This window comes from Hippichthys cyanospilos, chromosome 4, assembly GCF_059441005.1.
Source record: "Hippichthys cyanospilos isolate Australia breed blue-spotted pipefish chromosome 4, RoL_Hcya_1.0, whole genome shotgun sequence".
Lineage (NCBI taxonomy): Eukaryota > Metazoa > Chordata > Actinopteri > Syngnathiformes > Syngnathidae > Hippichthys > Hippichthys cyanospilos.
The window spans coordinates 15,380,005-15,404,207 of record NC_142372.1 but is presented as its reverse complement, the minus strand read 5'-3'; the positions used below and the strand labels follow the sequence as shown (position 1 = coordinate 15,404,207).

At 43.3% G+C, this 24,203-nt stretch overlaps 1 protein-coding gene across 1 annotated transcript; it reads right to left on the bottom strand.

Annotated features, from left to right (window-relative positions):
* Positions 1–1,028: 1,028 nt before the first annotated feature.
* On the bottom strand, positions 1,029–20,454 carry slc12a1 (solute carrier family 12 member 1). Its single transcript, XM_088412515.1, has 25 exons — positions 19,775–20,454; positions 13,301–13,376; positions 12,621–12,716; positions 12,399–12,538; positions 11,656–11,766; positions 11,438–11,549; positions 10,240–10,367; positions 10,024–10,108; positions 9,659–9,819; positions 9,466–9,573; positions 8,873–8,996; positions 8,645–8,746; positions 7,631–7,786; positions 7,448–7,547; positions 7,260–7,371; positions 7,028–7,168; positions 6,320–6,426; positions 6,138–6,220; positions 5,710–5,835; positions 4,500–4,628; positions 4,081–4,192; positions 3,803–3,889; positions 3,591–3,726; positions 1,916–1,983; positions 1,029–1,847 (listed from the first exon to the last, which is right to left on the bottom strand). The coding sequence occupies exons 1-25, from the start codon at positions 19,928–19,930 to the stop codon at positions 1,712–1,714; spliced, it is 2,892 nt and encodes a 963-aa protein (XP_088268641.1). The 5' UTR covers positions 19,931–20,454; the 3' UTR covers positions 1,029–1,711.
* Positions 20,455–24,203: the final 3,749 nt, after the last annotated feature.

Genomic DNA, 24,203 nt, shown 5'->3' with positions numbered 1-24,203 from the left:
GCTTCATCTTTAATCAATATAAACAACGCGTTCTCATTGGCTAATAACGTAACCTTGTTAACTGAGGAAAAACATTAAGATGCTAAATTAACTTATTATAATCACCGCTTTATGATATGGTTTGCTTCTGTGTGTGTGTGTGCGCGCGTGTGTGTGCGTGTGTGTGTGTGTGTGTGTTTCTTTAGATTATATGGTTTTATTGCTTGTTTGTTTGTTTTTGCATCAAAGTTGTGGTCTTTGTCGATTGCAGCAAATTACGAAGTCCATTTGTCCTTTATTTTTCGTGCATAAATGCCACATCTAAGATGGCGGACAGTTGACGTCGAACGCGAACGGCAATCTGCCAGAGGAGCGCTAAATTGGTTGTCTATGGCAAACACCTGTTTAAGTCTCTCTGATGTAGTACTTCCTGTTCCGACATGACGCAACGTGATTATGCACACTTTTAAAAATGATGTATTGATCGGAACGCTGTTGATAATTAATGTCCGGTACTGATTGTTGCAACAACAACAACAAAAGAATATGTTGTAGTCAAGTTGGAGGCAGAGTACAATAGATAAATTGCTCACACTCGTTTTACAATTTTAACTTTAGCTCCGGAACTCCTCCCTTCAATGTGTGGTTTCTTCGCCTCGCCACATTGGGGGGAATTGCGTATGCCCCACTACAGTGTTTAATTCGTATTTCTTCAGCGGTTATATTTCCCCCAAAAATGTCGTGATGAATAAAAAATGCAGTTGTTATACCAATTGTGTTTATTCAGTGACCCAAAGAAGTATTGTCACTGCATTGGATGAAGCTCACAACTATGGATATGCTTTGAATTTACCAATGGTCAAAACGCTTGAGGGTAGACAGCACTGTATTTTTTTTTCTTACATTGATGTTTGACTCCTATGTCATACTATCAAGCTAAATAAATTGGAACCCAAATTTAAATTAAGAAATTTCAAACGCCGTTTTTAAAATTATCCAAATACTACCCTGCATATCAAACAACATTGACTAATAAATGAAAGACAAACTTAACAACAGAAACTTTATTGTATTTACAAATGATTTTTAAGCAAATACACACTTGTGGAATATTTAGGAGTTATACAAGATTAGTAAAATAGTATGGAAAACAAATTGTCTTTTTGGGTTTCTTTTACTTGAAGCTTCAAAGGCTTCAAAGACACATCAAAACCTTAAATATATCTAAACCAAAATAAAATATAGTGTGGTTTAACCTAAGATAGTATATTACATTAAAAAAAAAACAACAACATAAAATAAAGTACATATCACAGTTAACGCTCTTAAATGATTAATGAAACAGTATTGTCAAAAATAAGATAATTGAGGTTTGACTCATAGGACTTTATATACATTTATTTCACAGTAACAGGTCCTGGGCGTATTGTACATGCATGTACAGTTTTGTTTTGTTTTTTTTTTTTTTACAAGGGATCTGACTGTGTTTGCAGGATGTTCAATGTATGCATCTTATGCATTTAAAACAATCCTTAAGCATCCATTACTGGTATTTCGACCTCAGAAAGAGTCAGAAAACTATTTTACGGTAGTGAGACGAGCATTGTTGCCCACTGATTAGTAACCCAAGTGTCTTGTTTCACATTTAATTATTCTGGAACGGTTCTTGAACATGACAGCATCACAGCAAAGCATCCATTCCTAACCCCACGCACATTGGTGTGCAAGGCTCTCATGAGTAGAAGGTGAGCACACTCTTGTGATTGCCTCTGATGAGGATGGTGGGTGGGAGATCCTTGGTCAGAATGTCCAACCAGGCCATGTAGAGGAAGTCAGAGATGGTTTCCTTTCGTGCGATTGGCATGCTCCTACACACGGGTCAGACTCTTTAACAAATGAGTTAAAGTGCTTATAGTGCTAAAATAGCTCTACTTACACCACAATCAAGTTGGCTGATTTGGAGTTCTCCTGAAGCAACTCATTCAGTCGAACCTGCAGGTTGGTCTGCAAAGCAGAAGTGATTTTACTCATTCATTTTTTTTCTAACAAATATTACGCTTTTTTGTTACTCATAGTTTGCAGGATTTTACGGTCTTTCGGTTCTATCTAATAAGAGCGATTCCGTTGTGAAATGATTTCTCCAAAGATGTCAAACATACGACTTGCGATGCGAGCACATCAATGGCAATTTTCTTGCCAAAGTAATAAGGTGTAGTTGCTTATTTTGTCCAATAGAGGTCGCCGTAACGACCATTTAAATGACATTCATAAAATCAGCTTTCCAGGTATTGATGCACTTGTAAATAGATTCCTTAGTAAATTTAGCCCTTTTCATTTGTAGTCCTGTGCCACCTTTACATTGTTAGAATACATTTAAAAATAAATAAAATAACTCGCAGCGTGGAAATATTTTAAAAGGGAAGTAAAGCCAAGCGTTTTTAAAATAATATCCATCCATCAATTTTCTTGACCACTTGTCTTCACAAGGGTCCCGGGCTTTCGGGTGGGCTATTCCAGCTGTGTTCCTGCAATCCATGGGGTACACCCTGAACTGATTGCCAGCCAATCACAGTTTACAATAATATGATCCGTTCGATCCATCAGCCTAAACACAGTAATGTGAATAATACTGTGTTTAAAATATGATGAACAATATTTGTAGCGGAAATTAATTTTCAATCAAAAGTTAAGTATTGCTTTAAAATGGAATAAAGAGAGGCTGGCATGGTGGAATACTGGTTAGCACGTCCGCCTCACAGTTCAGAAGTTACTGGCTCGCCTCGGGCTCTGGCCCTCCTGCGTGGAGTCAGCATGCTCTTCCTGTGCCTGCGTTGGCCTTCTTCGGGTACCCCAGTTTCCTCCCATACGAGTACTCCGAAAACATGCACATTAATATGTATATTGGCAATGCCCAAAGATATATTGGCTACTCTATTTTACCTGCAGGTGTGTGCGAATGGTTGTACAGTATGTGCCCTGTGATTGGCTGGCACTGGGGTGTACCCAGCCCACTGCCCGAAGACAGCCAGGACGGCTTTACCGTATTGCCTCTAAAGTTTCCACGGGAGCAATTGAAAAATGACACATACCCCCTTTAAAGTGTAACATAAAAACTTAAACAATAGCTGCTTATGGTTTTCCGCAGTGAATAACGTTCTCCAAAATTTCAAAATAAGAGCAATGTTAAATTTCACTCAACTCTGTGTTGATTTCCAGCAAAACAAGGGCAGTGTTCCCAGGATCCGCAATATTAAAGTTAACTGAGAAAAAAGTACCCTGCGATTAACAGTTTTAAAGTCATCTGTTCAGATCAGATTGTTTTTTAAGGCAAAACACCAAATATCGACAATGATAATCGGCCTTACTGATAATTGTCTTCCCTAATTTTAAGACTCTGAAAGTAACCAGTAGGCAATAGGGTAACAGCCTGGTCTTTCTGAAAAGTTTTCACTTTAACTTTTATGGTGTGATGAGTCAGTTGAAGTTATCAAGATTTCCAAATTATGTGAAAATATATGCCAGTTGAAAATGATTTGGAGATGGCAGTCAGCGTCGCCAACCCAGGCTAATTCAAAACAATTCGGTCATGCGTGTGCAAGCTCATCAAATACCTTCTCCTCAAATTCATCCAATTCGTCATCGGTAATCTTCCAAGGCTGTGTTTTCCGCATGGTTTCAACCTGCGTACTTTCTTTGGTCCTCTCGTGAAGGCGGAAAGGTTCAATCATGTCCTCCAACTTCTGCAAGCTGGGAGCATACGAATAAGAACACGAGGCATCAAATGCACACGCCGAACGAAGCAAGATGATTTTCCAACACGTACCTTTCGTTGCGGGGTTTGACATGGATGTCATCTATGACTATGATGTCCGTGCATTTAATTCGGAATTTCTGCAGCAGGGACTTCATCCTGCAAAAGAGAAAAGGCGCACCTGTTTTTTATTAACTGTTCATTAACTGTTAAGTATATGTTTATTCACCAGCAAGGAACGTCTCCTCTAATTTCATGCTTTCGCCCTTGGCACACCACATTGACAGCTAATCAGGCCCCCACTTGTTAGGCCATAATTAATAGTGAAACAATTAGCCGATTCCACTCACTCCTGTTTATCCAGCTCACTGCGTCCGGGCTGCCCTGCAATGAAGATCCTCATTTTGCAATCTTTCCACTTCTTCCTGGTAGTAAGGATGTAGGGCAGCAGCAGAGTGAGACCTGGTAAAAAGGCAGGAATAATAATGATATGAGCTGCTTCCTTCGTATTTTAATAAATGTTTTTTTGTTTTCTTTTTTACACATGTGGTGTATTGGTGCTAATTTTACACGGGAAATGATTCCGTGTTACTTGATTAGACACCACTCAACCTGTCTAACCACAAGCTACTGATAGAATAAGCCATGGAGGCTTACAAATGACTCAGCAATTTGTTGTCCATCATTATTAGGATTTGCAATAGCAAGACCGCTGCAAATATCCCGTCGTTTTATATTAACTCTAAGAATAAACAGCAAAGTCGGCTACCTCCATCGTCAAAGAGCCACCACACGTCAAGTGTTCCTTTGGGCTGCTTCGTCTTAAACTGAGCACTGGCCTGCACCAGCTTCTCATTCATCTTGGCGACCTGCGGTGGTGGGGGGCCGCACACCGACACTGAGCGGGAGACAAAAGATTGGAGGCATGAGAGTTGGATGAGAGGAGGCGTTGCAAATCGCTGAGTGAATGCGGAGAAGGAAGACGGAGGAGGAAATGACTGTGCATCAGCACGAAGAGATATCCTTTAAGGTCTAATGTTCTGCAGAGGCAAGCGAATTAAATACAAGCAACAAGACACTTGTCATCAGAGGTGGCAAACTCATACTGTGTACTAAAATGGAAGTAATACTTTTGTGTAATTCTTAGCCCTGAAATAGTCAAAACAGAACAAAAAAAGTACAGACTGAAATTATCCAAATAGAAAGCTCCTCAATTTTTGTCTTTATACAAAACTAGAAATTAGGTTTTGTTGAAGCCTCTCTGCACACCCTTTCCTTATTTTAGCAACTACTGAACACAGTACTCAAACAGAGAAGAAAGTCATGTTATGTGTTGCATGCTATTGTTAGTTATGTTATGTTGGCTCAAACTCTGTGCTAATAAAAACTTATTAAAACTTGTTAGCTTTGTTAATGTTAATAACTAAAAAATACACCTCCCTTGTAATTTCAATTTTTTTTTAGATTAAATTGCAATTATCTGCGTCAATCAACTTTACCACTCTCTATTTAAGTCACATCAAGCATCAGCCACGATGGTTGAAAAGTGTAAAATTGCTACTTCCACAAAATGAGCACATTGTTCTGATGCATGCTTTAAAATACAAGGAGTAAAAATAAAACGGTTGCCAGATAAAATGCCCAACTGCGGATTCCTAAAAAGACAAACTATTTGCACTTATTTATGTTCCGTCAATGCTTGACATCTTGGCAAAGATGCAGATTAGTGTGTGTTCCCATGTGTGTGTGTGTCCTGGAACAAACAGAACTTTAGTATTGGATATACCCCCCAGACGAATCTTTCAGTTCACTTATATCCTAATGGGACTCTGGAGAAGCTTCCAAAAAAGGACAGCAAAACATTGCTTCCATTTGGCAAATGCTCTTCAAATCCAAGACAGTAGATTTAAAGTGATGTATTTAAGGATTTATCTCTTGATACCGCTTCGCTTTTACGAATAGAGTGCATTAAACTTTACCTCGGGTGGTGAGCACTTGCTGAGAGGATTTTCTGGACTTCCTGAACAATCCTTTGGCTTTGACTCCATTTGACATGAAATCACTCTCCAGCGCCTGTTGCTCTTTTGCTGATTTGAGCATCTCCTCTGAGGAAAACATTTGGGTTACAGTTTGGCTATTATTGTGGTTACTGCCACATCATTACATTTTGTAGAACTGCAATATACCATACTGACGAATGTCTTATATAATGACCCTATCGCGTAGGATGGATACAATGTAGCGTGTAGCTACTGTAGCTAGCTAGCTTCTGTATTTTGTTAAGCAATTTTTGTTAAACGTTTGTTGGTCAAAACGGCCGCGGAATGAATACTTTGTCCCAAATGGCGCCGCCTTTTCTCATATAACATGCATATTATATATACTGTACAACTAGTTTTGTACTGACCTTCTGCCTCAACAATGTGAGAAACATCAAGTCCCTGGTTCATCCTGAAAACCACTGTTCCGTATTCAAAGTCAAAGGCATCACTGTCAGAAAAAAAAACAGATTCCATTTCAAGTAACAGTTCTGTTTAATTTATTCATAACTGTGTGGGAGGTATGTGAGGATTTATGTTAATAACTTACTGCAGCACTCCCACATAACTCTGGACTGCTTCTGAACCTGAAGTCTTCCAGTTTCTTTTGAAGCCTATCATTAGTGTGTTGGGCTTCATGCGGCCAAGACCCGAGGCCTATAAAAACATGACCAAGGATCAAAAAAGTCAAAACTCAATCTCACTGCAGATAAATTATTGTACTTAAATGGATTATTTAAATGCATATATAAATACATTGAAATGTTGACTCATCTTTGGCACTTCCAAAAGGACCAAAACTTTCCAGTTTCCCACTCAAAGTTGTGTGTGTGTGTGTGTGTGTGTGTGTGTGTGTGTGTGTGGGCTGTTTTACTGCCACAAGTTAAGAGCAGATCAATCTGCACATCCTGTGTCTCGGGGCCCTCATCTCGAACAGCGTTAATCAATTACGTATAGCCTTTAAACCGACGCAGTGTTTGAAGTATCAGAAATCCCAACGCTGAAACAAGGCCTTATCTGAGGTGTGATAGTGGAAGTCATAAGATTGTTTTCCTGCTTCTCATTAACTCTCACCGCATCTTGCCAGGTCCTTCGGAGCATAGCAATAGATACTCGGTATATCTCTGAGAGACAACAATGGTCAATAAAAACAGCTTCTGCTATGTGTACGCTTCATTCCCAAGTTAGACTTTAACAAAATTGATTTTTTTTCCTGGGTCACTTGGTTTGTTTTTTGGCGTCACATTATGATACTGACCTGCAACAGGGCCTGGGCTCCTTCCCGGAATTTCTCGCAGGTTACAGCGGTGTAAAATGCTTTACGTTTGTTCTTCTTCAGCCATTCCTGGTTCTTGTCTATGTTGGCGTTCATTTCTGGCAGGGCTTCCACTCTTGGACCCTGGAATGAATAATGTGGACGTAAATTGCCTTTGATAAGCTTCACAAATCTTTACCCTTTACAACAATAAGATCTGAGAATGTGACTTTACCACAAACACTTCACAGGTGAGGCAGAGTCCATAGTTCTTAGAGAAAGAGTGAGCCAGGTCTAGTAGAGCGGGCCTGGTGCGAGCGGCCCCTGTCAATGCCAAGATCTGAGGCCTGAAGGAAACGTGTTTTCGTCAACACCAGCAATATGTAAATATTATAAATAATGTTAACGATGCAAACCCCTTACCTGAAGTTCTTGACATGATCTTCTACTCCAGCTAGAGACAACGCATTGCTAACCGCACTGACAAAGGTCACCGCTTGAGTGGATGAGCCCCAGTTCACATCTGGAGAGGACCGTAACGGGTGAGTGCCAACACAGAAGTGGTCAAAGGGCAAAAGAAGGCCATCATACACACAAACGGCTTACCTGGTTTCTTGACGGTGACATAAATATAGAGGAGGATCTCAATACCATAAGTCAGCAGCGCCGCCCACCAGTTGATGACAAACATGACAGCACAGCACAGAATGGCACCCAGTAAAGACAACCACATGTTGTAGTATCTGTATGCCGGTCGCCAACCTGGTGAAGAGTGACAGGAGAAGGTTAGCAATGAGGTGAGACAGCAATTTAAACCAATGAAATCAACATTTTCACCGAGCAACTTTATTGAAACCTGCATAAGCATCATATTACAAGAATACGGCGATCAAAACATTTAAAAGAGTAGTGGGGATGAATGAATTAATGGTTTGGGGCAGAAAATTGAAGAGATTAACCAAAAGTATTGTGGTCTTTGGAACAAAGGTTGATAAAACTGCTTGAAAAGAGAGTGGTATGCATGGTGAGCAGAGAGTGAAGATAGAGTGGGTCTTGTCAATTATTTTTTTCAAACAAAGATAACCATGATAACATAGATAACCCTGGATCATTGAATTGTGTAAAGTGAAGTGATCATCAGGTGTTCCAGTATTGGTGTACTACAAATAACATATCATTGGTCATTTACCAATGCCAGTGTGTAGCGTACAAAGTGTGCACAAAGTATGTGTATAATGTAAAATCAAAGTTCACTCTCTCAGTCCAAAAATTGTTTACTATAAATAACATATCATTGTTCATTTACCGACCTGACTGTATGGTGTACGGTGTGTGTGAGTGTATATAAAATGTATAGTTCAAGCAAAACAATTAAATTAGTAATGTGTCGTGACATTATTCCAATCCAAAATATGTGGATTACAAAAATGACATCAAAGGTTAGCAGATACGTACCTCCAACCGAAGAAATGTAACCACAGATTGTTGATGATTTTAAATTTCTGCCATTTTTGATTGACACTGGCAAAAATAATGTGGCACTACAGTACTGCCTTAAGGTGTGGTGTGCACATACTGACTCAACTTTAGGCATGCATGTGTACTGTTTTGGGTACTCACCTGGAGACTTTGCGTAGGACGCATGGAAGCAGGAGAAATTGATAAGGGCATAAGATGCCAAGAAAAAATTTGAAATGATGGGTGCGATGGTATTGAGATTCCCTATGGAGACAGAAAGAGCTACTTATTATTGGTTGAACATCCATGAATCAATCTTTTCAATGTAAAAACTGCATTTTTGTTTTAATTACAGCATTTTAAGATAAACATGAGGACAGGGGAACAGACCGATCAGAATGAAGGCCACAGAAATGAGAAACGTGAGGATGTAACCGCGGATGGGCTCGTCGTTCTTGCCATGACCTTTGGCAAAGAAGTGCAGGGCCTTATAGATGTTGTCTTTGCACAGCGCCTGAGGCACAGATCAAATGATGAGTCAAGGGCATTAATGTACTTTAATTGTATCCGAAGAAGACTTGTCTCAAGTCGAAAGTTGTATTATATACAGTGGTGATTTGGGAGTTGGAATGCCTTGGAGCTTCCCTGAAACTTGTGAATATCATACAAATATACTATATTTGTAAAACATAGTTGGCATAATTTACCGGTGCCTTGCACTTATATACCGTAATAACATTTTTGGGGCAATTAATATGATATAGTGAGGTGTGGCTGTCACTATAATGTGGTTTAAACACATTATGGACATTGTGCTCGTGCAGGACAGTTAAAGGAATAAAAATGTGCAATATACAGTATTTCACCTTGAAGGGGTGCTGGACTTACGTCAGTTAACTTGTAAAAACATTTAAGTTGAGTCATTCGTTTCTCAAGACCCCACTGTAGTTCCATATTTGCGTAAATGTTTTGGAATGACTGACCTGGAAGACTTTGGGAGCACTAACAAGAGAAGCCAGGGCAGATGAGAGAGTGGCTGAAAACGTTCCAGCTATGATGAGAGGACCAAAGCCTGACACCAGAGTCATCACCTGATGCACACATCAGTAAAAAGCGCACTTCATTAGAAGCCTGATACAATAGATGAGGCCAAGACTTATTAGGAGCTCTGTTTACCTGGAAGCTGTTCATTGCACCAAATTGGCATGTTTGTTCCGCGCAGGAAGAAAAATTGTAGCCAAGCTCACAAGCTGCAATGGCTGGTCCTTCACATGGCGCTCCAGGTGACATGATGAGGTCAGTTATATTTCCTGTGGCATCACGCACAACGCTGGCAGCTGACCAGAAAATAAGAAGACATTTTTATCAGGGCAAACATTTGCATCCTTTCCCGTCGAGAAAATTAAATCAAAAGCAAAAGTGAAGGTTGAACTACCTCTAGAAATGGATTGTGTTCAAGATGCGAGGCCTCCACAATACATGTGCGTAAATACTTGAGGTATTTTTGTGTGTGTGTGTTTTTACTTGAATGTTGTACTTACAGACACAAAGGGCCACACCTAGGTAGGTGACACCAGTGATGAGAATAGCCAATAAGGTGCCCTTAGGAATGGCTTCCTGAGCATCCTGGAAAGTAGCACACATTTTTGTTAGCCAGTTTCACATTTGGAATCACTATAATGACAATACATGGTTCTGTATAAAAACAAAACTAAAAATGTTTGGAAAAAGCTTGTTTTTTGTGAGGGAAATGTTACCCGTAAGTCACCGGAAATATTGGCTCCAGCCAAGATCCCAGTTGCAGCAGGGAAAAAAATGGAAAACACTGAGAAGAATGACTCGCCACCCCTGAAATCCGGCGGGAAATTCTCTAAAAAGATGTTTGCTGTGGAGAAAAAAAAAACAGAGAATATTACATCAGATGTGTCAGAATAATTACAATTGCGCTTTGAGTTATGGCTAACCAAATCCAGGAGTTTTTTAAGCCTTCAGCCAGAAAACATTTTTGCTTTGAATTGCGAGTGCAATTTTGAGATATGAGAGGTGTGGGGTCAGGGTGAACGCCACAACATTCAGTTCCAGATACTTAAGTATTGATTTAATAGTTACGTATTTGGAAAGTAATGCCCTTAATGTGCTTAAGCATCGATTCAATACTTAAGTATCTGGGATTTAATGTCTGGACTCGTCTGGAAAACGTGAGAATACGTCCCTGGCTTTGAATGAGTTAAAAGACATTCACTCATTCACTTTATACACCAGGATGCTGTAACAGCCTTGCTAAGTAACATGCCTTCATGACGGTCATGTCAGCAGGAAGAATTTTGTCATTACATCCATTGGTTGGACATTTTGAGTCATACGTTTGTCAATTTTCAACCTGTTTTCACATGGTTTACTTTTTTGTCGATACCCATACGTGTGCTATCAATACAGAACATCTGGAAAAAAAACATGCAAAATATTGTAAGCTATGAAAAAGTTATTCCAAGTTTCTTTGTCACGATTGCAGCAGAATGTGCCAAGAACCATTTTTTGACTTGCCATCCACAAACATGAAATGCCCTACCACTTTTGACTCAACTAGCTTAATGTCACAACTCAAAAGTGACGTTGTATCTGCCAATTTTCATATCTATGCTCAAAAGAAGCCGTGAAACTACCCTTCGTTTCTGTCTACGTGTTTCCAATATGGTGACCCCTGGTGTCCAAGGAAGGCACACCACAATGAATTGAATTACAGCATAAAATCATTTTGTTGAGTATCAAATTGATTCAAAATTTTATGTTGCATTTTATTATCTATTAATTTTTCTTTACAAAACACAATAAGACAGTACTATTTTAATGATTAAAAACACAAATGACATTTTTTTTTATCTCAAGGCACCATTGTAGTGTATGTGCTTAAAATGTATAAATTAAATCTACAGGTCTGTGCAGTAGATGGCTTACCGTCATAATTAAATACCCCCTTGGATTTCTTTTCAGCGGTGGGAGGGATGAAGGTGCCCACAAATACATTCACAATAGCCGCTAGTAGGATGATGAGTAGAACTATCTGAGCCTGCAGGTGGGAACAGGATTTGGTTTAATGTATTGCAATAAAATGTATAAACATTTGCGCAATATGCCTGAGGATTTTCAAACAAAACACTCAGTGTGACACTAACCTTGGCCTCCCATTCCATTCCAGCAACAGATATGCCCAGCAGCAGTATCACTGTGATGACTCCAACAATTCTAATGTCGTTTAATGGATCCACCATGAGTACGTCATGCTCCTGAAGGGAGAGAAGACAGTTATGTCACATATGCGCTACAATAGCAGTCCATTTATGTCCTTAAGTATTTACTCATACGATGGACATGTTGTAATTTAGGTTTGGCTCCCCTGTTTCGAAAACAATACATTTGAGGTTATTGTAGTCCTGCACAGTTAATTCTACAAGTAGTTGATCCCGCCACCCGTTAAAAAAGGTGCATATATGTTAATAGATGCCATCAAATGGCAGCAAATTACTACTACTAACTCTACTGTCTACATGTGTATTCATCAAATATGTTTTTCATTGTGTAACCATGGTAGAGGGGCTCACTTAAAATGTTTTTAAACCACTGTGATTACTAATTTATCACTGTACATGGAAGGTTTGCATCACCTTAATTTTGAGATCAGCACAACCTTTTAGTTGAAGATGAATACCAGGCTTTGAATTCGGCAAAATGTGAATTGATTGTACTGTATAGTGTGTTGCTTAATCTCCGGGTGGTGAATCTTGAAAATGCAAGGTGATGTTACAGTACCATTTATAATTTACAGTATAATGGCTTATACATATGGTATTTCTGGGTGTGCTGGACCAATTGACTTAATCATTCATGCATTGACCAGCAGCATTTTATTACTACGCACCTTGAGTAAATCCACCACGGTCTCAGCAAAGCCGACGACATACATGGCTACAGCCACCGCATTGGCAAAGGCAAAAATTAGGCCGATGGAACCACCGAACTCTGGTCCCAAGCTGCGGGATATCAGGTAGTAGGCGCCTCCTGGAAATTTCATACACACACAATAATATAATTCATCTTCATGCAGCTCATTGTTTGGTGTCTTATGGGATGTTTGCCTTACCTCCTCTGACCACACCGTTTGTGCAAATGGCTGACATGGAAAGGCCAGTGATCGTTGTCACCACACAACTGAGAGCAATAACCACTATTCCCAAACCTGAAATGAACACGAATCATTATTTTCAAACGGATACATTCAGTAGTCATACATTCTCTGTCAGTTATTAAAAACTTTGTAAAATCAAACCCACGGTCACCTTTGCACACAGTCCCAAAGGAAACCCAGAATATAGGTTATCGTCACATGATGTGGCTACTGCTTCAGTCTTTGCAAGATTTTCAAAACAGTTTAGAACAAAAGCCGGTGCTGATCAATAAGTTGTGGAGAAAGGAAAACACACTGCTCCCACCTCCTCTGCTTTATATTTCATGAATAAATGCCTCACCAAAGTGAATATACGCCTCACATTTTCAAACAATTGGGGCAGGGAGAATGACTGTAGTATTTATTTCATACACTTATGAAAAATAGTCCCGTTTAAAAGCAATTCATGGTATAGTTTAATCAATATACTGTACTCTTCTCTGATCAGTCATGTCCCAATGACAAAAGTAAGACCTTCCTTGTTTTTTTTACAATGGGTACTGTTGCTCAAGCACAGGCCAATATGTTGGCTAAATAAGCACTACTACTAAATTCCAATCAGGAGCCACTTAACTGCAACAATAATACTGACTCACCCCAGCCAGCCTGTCCAAACACCCAGGACAGGCGGATGAACAGCATCACGCCCCAAATGTTCAGCATGCATCTCACCTGTGGACGACAAATACGAAGGCTTCGATTTATCATTGTGAAATACGAATAGGCAGTCTAACATTCCTGCGTGCTAGTAGAATGACACTAGTAAAGCCAAACTGAGTTTGCGTTTACATATGTGCCTTTGGTAATATTCGTGAAGTGTTAGACGTTAAACAGTAGAATTTTATAATAGTAGTACACAGTTGTTAGTGGATTAAAGCACAGTTTACTAATAGATCCTAGTCATTTCATGAGTGTGAAGAAATGTATGTCGAAGTATACCCGAGCTGTTCAACTAGTCTGTCCTAATTGTACTAGTGCACACGAATGTCTTAGAGTAGCGTTAGGCAGTAATGGTTAAAAATGTAAGCGGTGTACAATACTACTATACTAGCTCCACAAGAATATTCTTGCTTTCGGTATTCCACAGAAATGTCATACATTAGTGGAAAGCTGTAGCGGAAAAACATCCCTATATACTGTAGTTTTTCTACTATTGCAATCGCACAGAAATTTAATATAGTAGTTGACAAACTGTCATTCTACTAGTACATTCTCACCATTTTAATAGTGTGCGCAACTGTTCTACCCGTGTACCCCAGTCATTCTAAATTTTAAAAAATGGAAGACTGTAGTTGGAAAAGTGTTACGGCGGGACGAGGGAGGACCCAAGAGCACGCACGCACTGGTAAGGGCAATGGCAGAGTGTTTATTGAACAGAAGGTGCGGGTAGTCGTGGGAGCTGACGGGAGCGTGGCACAGACGTCTGGGGGGTTCTGGAGTCGGGAGAGCTGGGGTTTGGCTGGGAGTCGGGCAAAGGGAGCGAGACGGGAGGGGGGCTCGGGCATACAGGTAAAGACGGCAGGCTAGCGGGTGGTCAGAGGCAGGCAAGGTCGAAATACCAAGGATCCAGTCAATACGGCAGGCAATCGGGAGGTCAAGGGCAAACAGGGTCGGACAACAGGCAGGCTGGCAGGAGGAATTGCTGGAAAGCTCGGCGTAGCGCATAGAGACGATCTGGCGGGTTGTGGAGGGAAGTGACCGGGCTTTATACTGAGCGGGTAAATGGTTGCAGGTGTTGGTGTTCGAGGCTGATTAGAAGGAGGGCTGAGCGGGTGTGGTGAAGCTGGAAGTGAGGTGGCTGAAATGGTGGACTGTGACAGAACCCCCCCATCAAGGGACGGCTCCCGACGTCCCAAGGCCACCACTGGGCGGGAGGGAAAGGCCAACGGCCGGGGAAACCCCATGGGCGGGGGGGCGGGCAACACGCCGGGGCGCGCCACGACGCCCAGACGGTCCAGATGGCTGATCAGGATGAAGGCGGTGAAAGTCAGAGACCAAGGAGGCATCCACAACCTGGCGGGCTGGGATCCAAGACCGCTCTTCCGGGCCATACCCCTCCCAGTCCACTAGGTACTGGAGGCCCCTGCCGCGGCGACGGGAGCGGAGCAGCCGCCGGACTGTGTACACCGGGCCCCCATCAACGAACCGAGGAGGCGGAGGAGGCGGAAGCGCGGGAACCAGGGGGCTATCTATTGCAGGCTTGATTCGGGAGACATGGAAACTTGGGTGAACACGCATCGAGCGAGGTAGGGCAAGACGCACAGCTGACGGGTTCAGTACCTTCTGGATGGAGAAGGGACCAATGAAACGGGGAGCGAGTTTGTTGGATTCCACTCGAAGGGGCAAATCCTTAGTGGACAACCAGACCTTCTGACCCACCTGGTACGTTGGGGCCGAAGTACGCCGCCTATTGGCCGTCCGAGTGTAGCGTTTACTGGCCTGCAGCAAGGCCGAGCGGGCTCGGGCCCATGTCCGGCGGCACCGCCGAGCAAAGGCAAGGGCAGACGGACAGGTGGCGTCGTCGTCTAGAGCCGGAAACAACGGAGGTTGGTAGCCGTGAACGCATTCGAAGGGGGAAATTCCTGTGGCGGAGCTGGTCAGCGTGTTGTGGGCATACTCTGCCCACTGGAGCTGGGCCGACCAGGAGGCAGGGTCTCGGGATGCCAGACAGCGGAGGGCAGTTTCCATCTCCTGATTTACTCTCTCCGTTTGCCCGTTGGTCTGCGGATGGAACCCGGAGGACAGGCTGGCCGTAGCGCCAATGAGCCGGCAAAACTCCTTCCAAAAAGCCGCCCTGAACTGAGGACCCCTGTCTGACACCACATCAAGGGGAAGCCCATGTAGGCGGAAAACATGGTCAATCAGGAGTTGTGCCGTTTCCTTTGCGGAGGGAAGCTTCGGGAGGGGAACAAAGTGAGCCATTTTGCTGAATCTGTCAACTATGGACAGGATGGCTGTGTTACCGTTTGATGGAGGTAGACCGGTCACGAAGTCAAGTGAAACATGAGACCAAGGGCGATGCGGAACAGGAAGGGGGCGCAGCAGCCCGGAAGGAGCCTGATGTGACGATTTATTCTGACTACAAATGGGACAGGCCTGGATAAATTCACGCACGTCCCTCTCCATAGAGGGCCACCAGAACCGTCGCCTGAGGACAATCAGGGTCCGTTGAATGCCGGGATGGCAAGTCAATTTCGAAGAGTGAGCCCACTGTAGAACTTCGGAACGAAGATAGTCGGGGACAGGCAGACGGTTACTGGGACATTGGCTTGGTTTAGTCTGCCCCTTGGCAGCTGACTTCACCTTCTCCTCGATCTCCCAGGTGAGCAAGCCAATGACACATGACGGGGGAAGGATAGTCTCGGGGTCCCGGCATGAACTGTCCTCAAGTTCAAACTGCCTGGAGAGGGCGTCCGGCTTGATATTCTGGGATCCTGGGCGGTAGGAGAGGTTGAAGTTGAACCTGGTGAAGAACAATGCCCAACGAGCTTGGCGGGAGTTCAGCCTCTTAGCCTGACGGATATACTCGAGGTTTTTGTGATCTGTCCACACCACAAAGGGGATCTTCGTTCCCTCCAGCCAGTGCCGCCATTCCTCCAGGGCGGATTTTACGGCAAGTAGTTCGCGGTTTCCTATGTCATAATTTCTCTCTGCGGGAGAGAGGCGCTGAGAAAAGAATGCGCAAGGGTGGAGTTTCCCATCCTTCCGTGACCGCTGGGAGAGAACGGCCCCAACCCCAGTCTCCGATGCATCAACCTCGACCATGAATTGTTGACCAGGATCTGGCATTTGAAGGATTGGGGCCGATGTGAAGCGGTGCTTGAGTTCCTGGAAGGCCCTTTCGGCACCTGGGTTCCACCGGAAAGGGGTTTTGGGGCTGGTGAGAGCCGTAAGAGGAGCTGCCGTGGCGCTGTAATTCCTGATAAATCGCCTGTAAAAGTTAGCAAAGCCAAGAAAGCGCTGCAGTTGTTTTCTGGTTTCGGGCGTTGGCCAGGAAGTAACAGCCGAGACTTTTGCGGGATCCATACTGATGCTATCCTTAGCGATTATGTAGCCCAAGAAGGACACTGATGAGGCATGAAACTCACACTTTTCCGCTTTGACAAACAGAGAGTTTTCCAGCAGGCGTTGCAGAACTGCGCGAACGTGGAGAACATGCTCACCCTGCGTCTTGGAGAAGATGAGAATGTCATCCAGGTAAACGAATACAAATCTGTCGAGCATGTCCCGCAGGACATCGTTGAGTAGTGCCTGGAAGACCGCTGGGGCATTGGTGAGTCCAAAGGGCATGACTAGGTACTCATAGTGTCCGAGCGGGGTATTGAAGGCAGTCTTCCATTCATCGCCTTCCCTAATCCGCACGAGATGGTAGGCATTGCGTAGGTCGAGCTTTGTGAAGTAGGCAGCCCCCTGCAGTAGCTCAAACCCTGAGGTCATTAGTGGAAGAGGATATCTATTCTTAATCGTGATATCGTTCAGGCCCCGATAATCGATACAAGGGCGGAGAGTCTTGTCCTTCTTCTCGGAAAAGAAAAACCCTGCCCCCGCCGGAGAAGAGGAAGGACGTATGATGCCCGCCGCTAGCGACTCGTTGACATACCTCTCCATGGCCTGCCGTTCTGGACCCGACAGAGAGTATAGGCGACCCCTTGGAGGCGTTGTCCCGGGCAATAGGTCAATTGCACAATCATAAGGGCGGTGGGGAGGCAGGGAGGTTGCACGCGCTTTGCTGAAGACTTGGCTAAGGTCGTGATACTCAGGCGGCACACCAGCGATATCGGCATGCGCAGGCGGAGCGGCGAGGGGATCAGGAACAGATGCGCGCTTGAGGCAGGAGAGATGGCATGATGAGCCCCAAGCCAAAATGACTCCCTTCTCCCAATTGATGTGAGGGTTGTGGCGACAAAGCCAAGGCAGCCCCAAAATTAGCGGTATCTGCGGATGATCTAGGATGCAAAATTGTATTTTTTCCTCATGGTTGCCTGACAAGCGCATAGAGAGAGGTGCGGTTTGGTGAGTTATCACCCCCAGGGGGCGCCCGTCCAAGGCATGGGCAGGTGAGGGTTTGGGCAGAGGGAAGCTCTTGAGACCGAGTTGAATCATTAGCTGCCGGCTAATGACGTTAGCGTCAGCCCCAGAGTCCACCAGGGTGCCTACAGTGTGGGGGCCATCAGACAGCAGGAGTTGGGCTTGTAAGAGGGCTCTGTCACGGGACAGGGAAAGAGTCACTTGACCCATTTTTACTCTACTCGGGACCGGGATTGGTCTTTTCACTGGGCATGCGGAAATAAAGTGTCCTGGTTCCCCACAATAAAGGCAGAGCCGGGCGGAGCGGCGGCGTTGCCGCTCTTCAGGAGTCAGGGGCGCGCGAGCTGGCTGCGTTGGCGCACTCCCGCCACCGGGAGGAGCTGACGTCGCCAGATGGGAGCTCACTCTGGCCGGCGGAGAAGCCCTCTGGTGCGTCTCTTCCCGTTGCAGTTCGCGTAGCCGATGCTGCAAGCGGATATCTATCCGCGTCGCCAGGTTAATCACCCCGTCCAAGGTGACGGGGAGTTCATGAGAAACTAATTCGTCCTTAAGACGGCTGGACAGTCCATGAAGGAAGGCGTCTACGAGTGCGGGACCGTTCCACCTATTCTGACTGGCTCGCGTCCGGAAGTCAATGGCGTAATCCGCCACCGTTCCGTCGCCTTGACGCAACTCGAGCAGGCCCCGGCCCAATTCCGCACTGGCGTAGCTGAGTCCAAAGACTTTTAAAATCTCCTCCTCGAGCGCCTGGAAGGAGGCACACGCGGGTGACCGTCTCCTCCATTCCGCCGTTCCCCACAAGCGGGCTCGGCCCGTAAGGTGGTTGATGACGAACGCTACTTTAGCGCGCTCGGAGGCAAATGTTCGGGGCTGCAGGGCGAACAAAAGTGAACAATTCGTTAGGAACGCCTCGCAAGTTTCGGGATCACCTTCGTAGCGTTCCGGGACGCCAATTTGGGGCTCGGGCCGGTCATGAGGCAGAAAATTGGGCGGATGATCGGGAGCGGATGACGGCTGGATGAGGGATCGGCGCGCTGGGTCCATTTGGACTGGCCAGATCGTACTGTTACGGCGGGACGAGGGAGGACCCAAGAGCACGCACGCACTGGTAAGGGCAATGGCAGAGTGTTTATTGAACAGAAGGTGCGGGTAGTCGTGGGAGCTGACGGGAGCGTGGCACAGACGTCTGGGGGGTTCTGGAGTCGGGAGAGCTGGGGTTTGGCTGGGAGTCGGGCAAAGGGAGCGAGACGGGAGGGGGGCTCGGGCATACAGGTAAAGACGGCAGGCTAGCGGGTGGTCAGAGGCAGGCAAGGTCGAAATACCAAGGATCCAGTCAATACGGCAGGCAATCGGGAGGTCAAGGGCGAACAGGGTCGGACAACAGGCAGGCTGGCAGGAGGAATTGCTGGAAAGCTCGGCGTAGCGCATAGAGACGATCTGGCGGGTTGTGGAGGGAAGTGACCGGGCTTTATACTGAGCGGGTAAATGGTTGCAGGTGTTGGTGTTCGAGGCTGATTAGAAGGAGGGCTGAGCGGGTGTGGTGAAGCTGGAAGTGAGGTGGCTGAAATGGTGGACTGTGACAGAAAAGATGTCGCTAGCAGTCATTCTACTTGTCCTAATGCGCCCTCATCATTCTCCAAGTGTGCCCTAGTTGTTCTACTAGAGTGCAGAAATATCATAACAGTCATTTTACTAGTGCGAAACAGTGATTTTACAACTACAACCTGACTGTTTCTTTTGTGCACCCCAGTCATTCTACTAGTGTGTAAAAATGTTGAAGTGTAGTGGAAGGCAGGAAAAACAGATAAATAGAAGATATAACTATTGAGCTAATTCGTTTTTCTACCAGTGTGTTCTAGTCACTCTACTAGTGAGACTTAGTAGTTTTACTTTTACTAGTGCACTGAAATGCAGATAAAACACATTCCAGCGCATGGACAGTTCAGCACACGAGTAGGATATTTCATGAATATTCCAATTGCTTTCCATAGACTCTGCTTCTATAGCGCAATGTGAGTGTGTAACGACCTTCCATAACTCACCAGGACCCCCCTTATCCAGCCGAATTTTACAACTCCTTTGCCACTGTCAAGGGGAACAGCAGACTCAATGTCGTCCGAGGGGGTGCCGTCGCTCCCCTCATAGTCATCCTCCACAGTGTCTGGAACAGAGATGGCTTCGTTCTGTAGGAAAGCCATTAGAAGAGAGTAACATGCGTTTTTACCTTAATGGGATTTACTTAGAAGTAGAATGTGCGTGTTTTTATCAGAATCAAGATTGATAAATCATTTGTCAATCCATTACACTGTTGTGTGTCTGCCCTTGAGAACTACAGAGAAAAAGGCAAAACTAATTTTAGCAATCTAGGAAGATAAATATAGAGCATTAAATGACTCCCCAGCGTCTTGTTTAGTCTGACCTCACTCATGCGTTTAATTTTGTTGTTGTCATACTGCTGGTGTCCTCTTCATTGCGGTAAATTGCCCTCATGTGCAATTTTAATCTTAAACCGTTCAAAACTATGTTTCAGGGCCATTCATCATTTAGAGAACTGTTTGTGCCATTTTTGGTGATGGATGACCTTCAACATTTTCACCGTGTTTTGAAATTTGACAGCCACAGAGAAATACTGACAACGTGTCCAGAAAGGCTATTGTCAAGACTATAACATTCAAATGACCTGCTAGCCCTTCTATTTTGCTTTAGATAGCTTCATAAACGTCAAATGTAAAAAGCAGTAAAAGGCTTAAGTGTGTCAAATACTCAGATGAGGCAACAACTGCCAGCACCTTGTTTTGGGTTTCACTAGTCTTTCAAGTTAATAGGTGAACTGTGGACACTGAAAGTAGTTGTAAAAGTTTCACTAGTATAGCGTTGGGAGGTAGGATACAAGTAATTCTATACTTCAGTAGATTTTTCAGGCATCGTTACTTGAGGTATTTTTTTAAAATTAGGAATTAATCATTTTACTTCCTATAGCTGAAAACATATCTGTAAATACTACTTCTTACTTGGGGTTGTTACTATTTTAACCTCTACGTAAAACAAAACAAGATGCAAGAGAAAGACGTAAATAGGTATACAGGTGAAGTCAACTGTTGTTGGGATTTTGATTCATTGTGGTCTTGGTGATTTATATGGCAGGAAAAAAAAATCAGGACAGCAGCAGTATGGAAAAATGAGAATAAGGGAATAAATCAGGGATATTTATGACAATAGCAAAACATTCAGAGAACATTCAAAGATTTATTGTCTTATTTAGGAGAACGTGTGGTGAATCTGTTCAAAATGTTAAAAAGCCTTAGTCCAATCTCCAAAAAAGATGAATTTTTCTCAGTTATCGTTAGATAATGTAACATATTTTTGTGATGTAGTTCAACATTAGCAAAGCTATGGGAATTCTTTTTTTGGTCTGCTTCCAGTAATTTTGCACTAAACTAGTTAATGTGACCATTTAATGTATTAATGGTAAACATATTTTTTTTTACATTTTTTTTTTACTTTCACTTAAGTATAGGACTTGAATAAGTGGTTCTACCTTTGCAAGTCCTTATTTTCATGATGACTAGACATTGACATCTGGAATTTTTTAAAAATCCTAGAAAGCGCACATCACTTATCTAAAATGGAAAATAAAAACTACAGTATTCTACTGGCCACATTGCTGTTCTTATAAATGTTCCAACTGCGCCACTTAAGTCAAGTTGTTAGTGCAAGTTTGAAACGTTGCATATTTTTGACTTGAAAAACCCTCAGAAATTTTGACCTGTTTATTTATTTTTGCTCCCGGGACTCGAAACCTCAACATCTGACACTCAAAGTTGTGTTTCATTGTACTCAGTTTGAAATATTTTTCCAGCATTTTGACTGACGTGGGTTCTTGACATCAATTCCAAAATAAGTAACAGAAAGTGGCTTCTCCAATTGTTGCAACGGAACAGAGGAGATCACAAATGACAAAGAAAGTGCAACTTGAGCAGCTCACCTTTTGAAAGACATCGTGCAGCTCCTGCAGCGATGGCCGCACAGCTCGGTGACCACTTACGCTGCCCGCATTACGATAGAAGTCGATGTTGGGCACGCGGTCCAAAGTGTCGTGACCAAAAGCGCTGACCACCGAGGGCCGAACCGTCCGGTGGTCATTGTCGTTTTCGTAGACCGGCGGCCCATCCAGAGTGGCATCGTAAGCGAGGTTAACATGCTCCCCGCCATTCGATTTGACTTTCTCCATCAAGAATGTTGAAGGGTCTTCTTGGGTTTAAGGAGTCAAGGGTAAAACACTTGCGTCGATTTGCTACCTTCAGGCATCCAAGATCGTTTTTTGAAGAAAGGAGCCCTCTGTCATCTGGTTTATCAACATATATACGATATACTCTTGCGCCAACGTCTTCTAAGAGCTTCTCCTTATGCACAGACTGGATTTGTCTCTGACGTCTCACCTTTATACCTTGCATCCCAGGGTCATATACCAGCTATTTCAACCATTGGCTAACTCGCAGGATCAACCCTCAGAAAACCGAACCAGGGCTGTCAAATGTGTCCTTGCTTCATCACAAAGGCATTGTTTAACGATTAACTAAGTCATAAACGCCAAATGTGAGATAAAAGAGCTCATTGCCTGAGCTCTGGAGAATTGATTACTAATATTATTGTCTGAAGTGCAGCACACGTTGTTCACCAGTGGCACTTTATGGCACTTTGGGTATTTCCTTTGACCAGAACCTGTTTTGGATGAATCATCCTGACATATCCACAAGGAAATTCCCATTGATGAAGCTCACATAACTAAGCAGCAAAGGTAATAGAAGACTAATGAAGCCTTGGCGAATACTATTATATAGATCAGCAGCCTAACGGGATGAATACGTTGAAAAGTCACTGTAATAGTAAGTTTGTTAAACTTTGTTAAACTTATACAATTTTTAAAATGAACACTCTTCGTCATCATTCTTTCTGCAGGAGATTGGTGGTTTGACTTGAAGTGAAGAATTAGCCATAAACTGAGAGTTAATGTGAGACCATGAATTACAGGAACATGCCCAAGGCACTTCTCTTGAGCCACATGACTCCTAAACTGCCTTTAAAATACTTTTTAACAGGTAAACTTCCTTATTACTGACATGCACTGTGATTTATGCATCAGTGAAAGGCAATCTAATGACTCAAAATCTGACCTTGGGGTTGCTTTGCCACATGGAAAAGTAGTAGTCCAACGTGTGCTTTTATGTACTGATGGAAAGGAAGCAAATCTTGGCATAATGCTTATCAGAATTGGAACACAGTGTTTGTAACCATTTTCTTCAGGAATTGTACTGAATGAGTCACGAAGAGAGAAAATTTTCCACAGTGGCATCCAGGCTTATCTTTGTTTCAAGCTCAGAGCGAAAGAAGCATATAACTTTGAACGGTGGCGACATTAGCACAGATGGGGGGGACTGCAGTCTTCTTCGTTGGACACACCTGATCCTTGCTGCTGCTTTCCGTCCGGACATAAACATCCTTCAAACTGGCAGGACCAATAGACTTTTTTGTGTGACTTAATTTACAGTCTGCAGGTCACCTCAAACAACTGTATAGTCCATTTAGGACTTAGCAGTGGGCAGAGCACTCCAAATGATATGGGCTGCAACAGCGCAGGCAGGAAATCTTCATTATATTGTTGAAAGGGCTCAGGAGACGGTACACTGCAGCGTTTTCTTAGAGGTGGCTCTTCTCGCTGCAATCTGAACAAGTACCGAATGTACAATGGAAAGAAAAAAAATACAAATCCATATAATAACATGCAGCCTGTAAAAGTTAGCACTTGTCCAGGGCATCTCATTGACCTTGTCAGTGTACTCTAATTACAGCACTTCTATCATTTGAACTGTAAGTAACTGGAAGACATACCTGGACTTTCAATGCTCTTCCATCTGCTAGGTTTGCCGACCAAGTGCAAGTAAACGCTGAACTACAGTGGTGCAGAGAGATGTATTTGATTTTTTGTTCTCAAATTATTTGCCCTTTTTTAAAATTAATGTCAATTCCAATAATCTCTTCCAGCTCTCTCACCAAAAAATCAAACTAACAAATATTTTCATAGTTTTTGTTTAATTATATAGCACCTTCTAATGCGGTATTCGTTTTTATTTATTCATTTATTTATTAATTTAGACTTATGACAACTGTGATTAAAAATAAATAAATAGATAAAAATAAAAATTCTTTTTGGCTTAATTTAATGGACATAAGCTGCTCCTTCTCAAGTACGTGCTTCTTATGGTTTAATGATAATACAGCCATAGATTTACTACACCTTAAGGAGAAAGTCATGATTGCTAATAAAACAGAAATAATATGAGTCGGTTTTCACATAGGATAAATAATACAAGCCTGTTAGCATTGTTACCTTATCTGCCTATATATACTGCACATTATTTGTATGCAAATTACTATTGCTAAAACAGTTATAATGCAATGGTACTAATACCA

What these genes read in the sequence shown, in the direction of transcription:
- slc12a1 (XM_088412515.1), bottom strand. Translation starts at nt 19,930, where the DNA reads ATGGCTTTCCTACAGAACGAAGCCATCTCTGTTCCAGACACTGTGGAG. An exon ending in GGGGGTATTTAATTATGACG is followed by an intron (nt 10,368 to 11,437) that starts GTAAGCCATCTA and finishes TTTTCTCCACAG; the next exon opens with CAAACATCTTTTTAGAGAAT. An exon ending in GAGCCCAGGCCCTGTTGCAG is followed by an intron (nt 6,427 to 7,027) that starts GTCAGTATCATA and finishes ATGTTTTTATAG; the next exon opens with GCCTCGGGTCTTGGCCGCAT.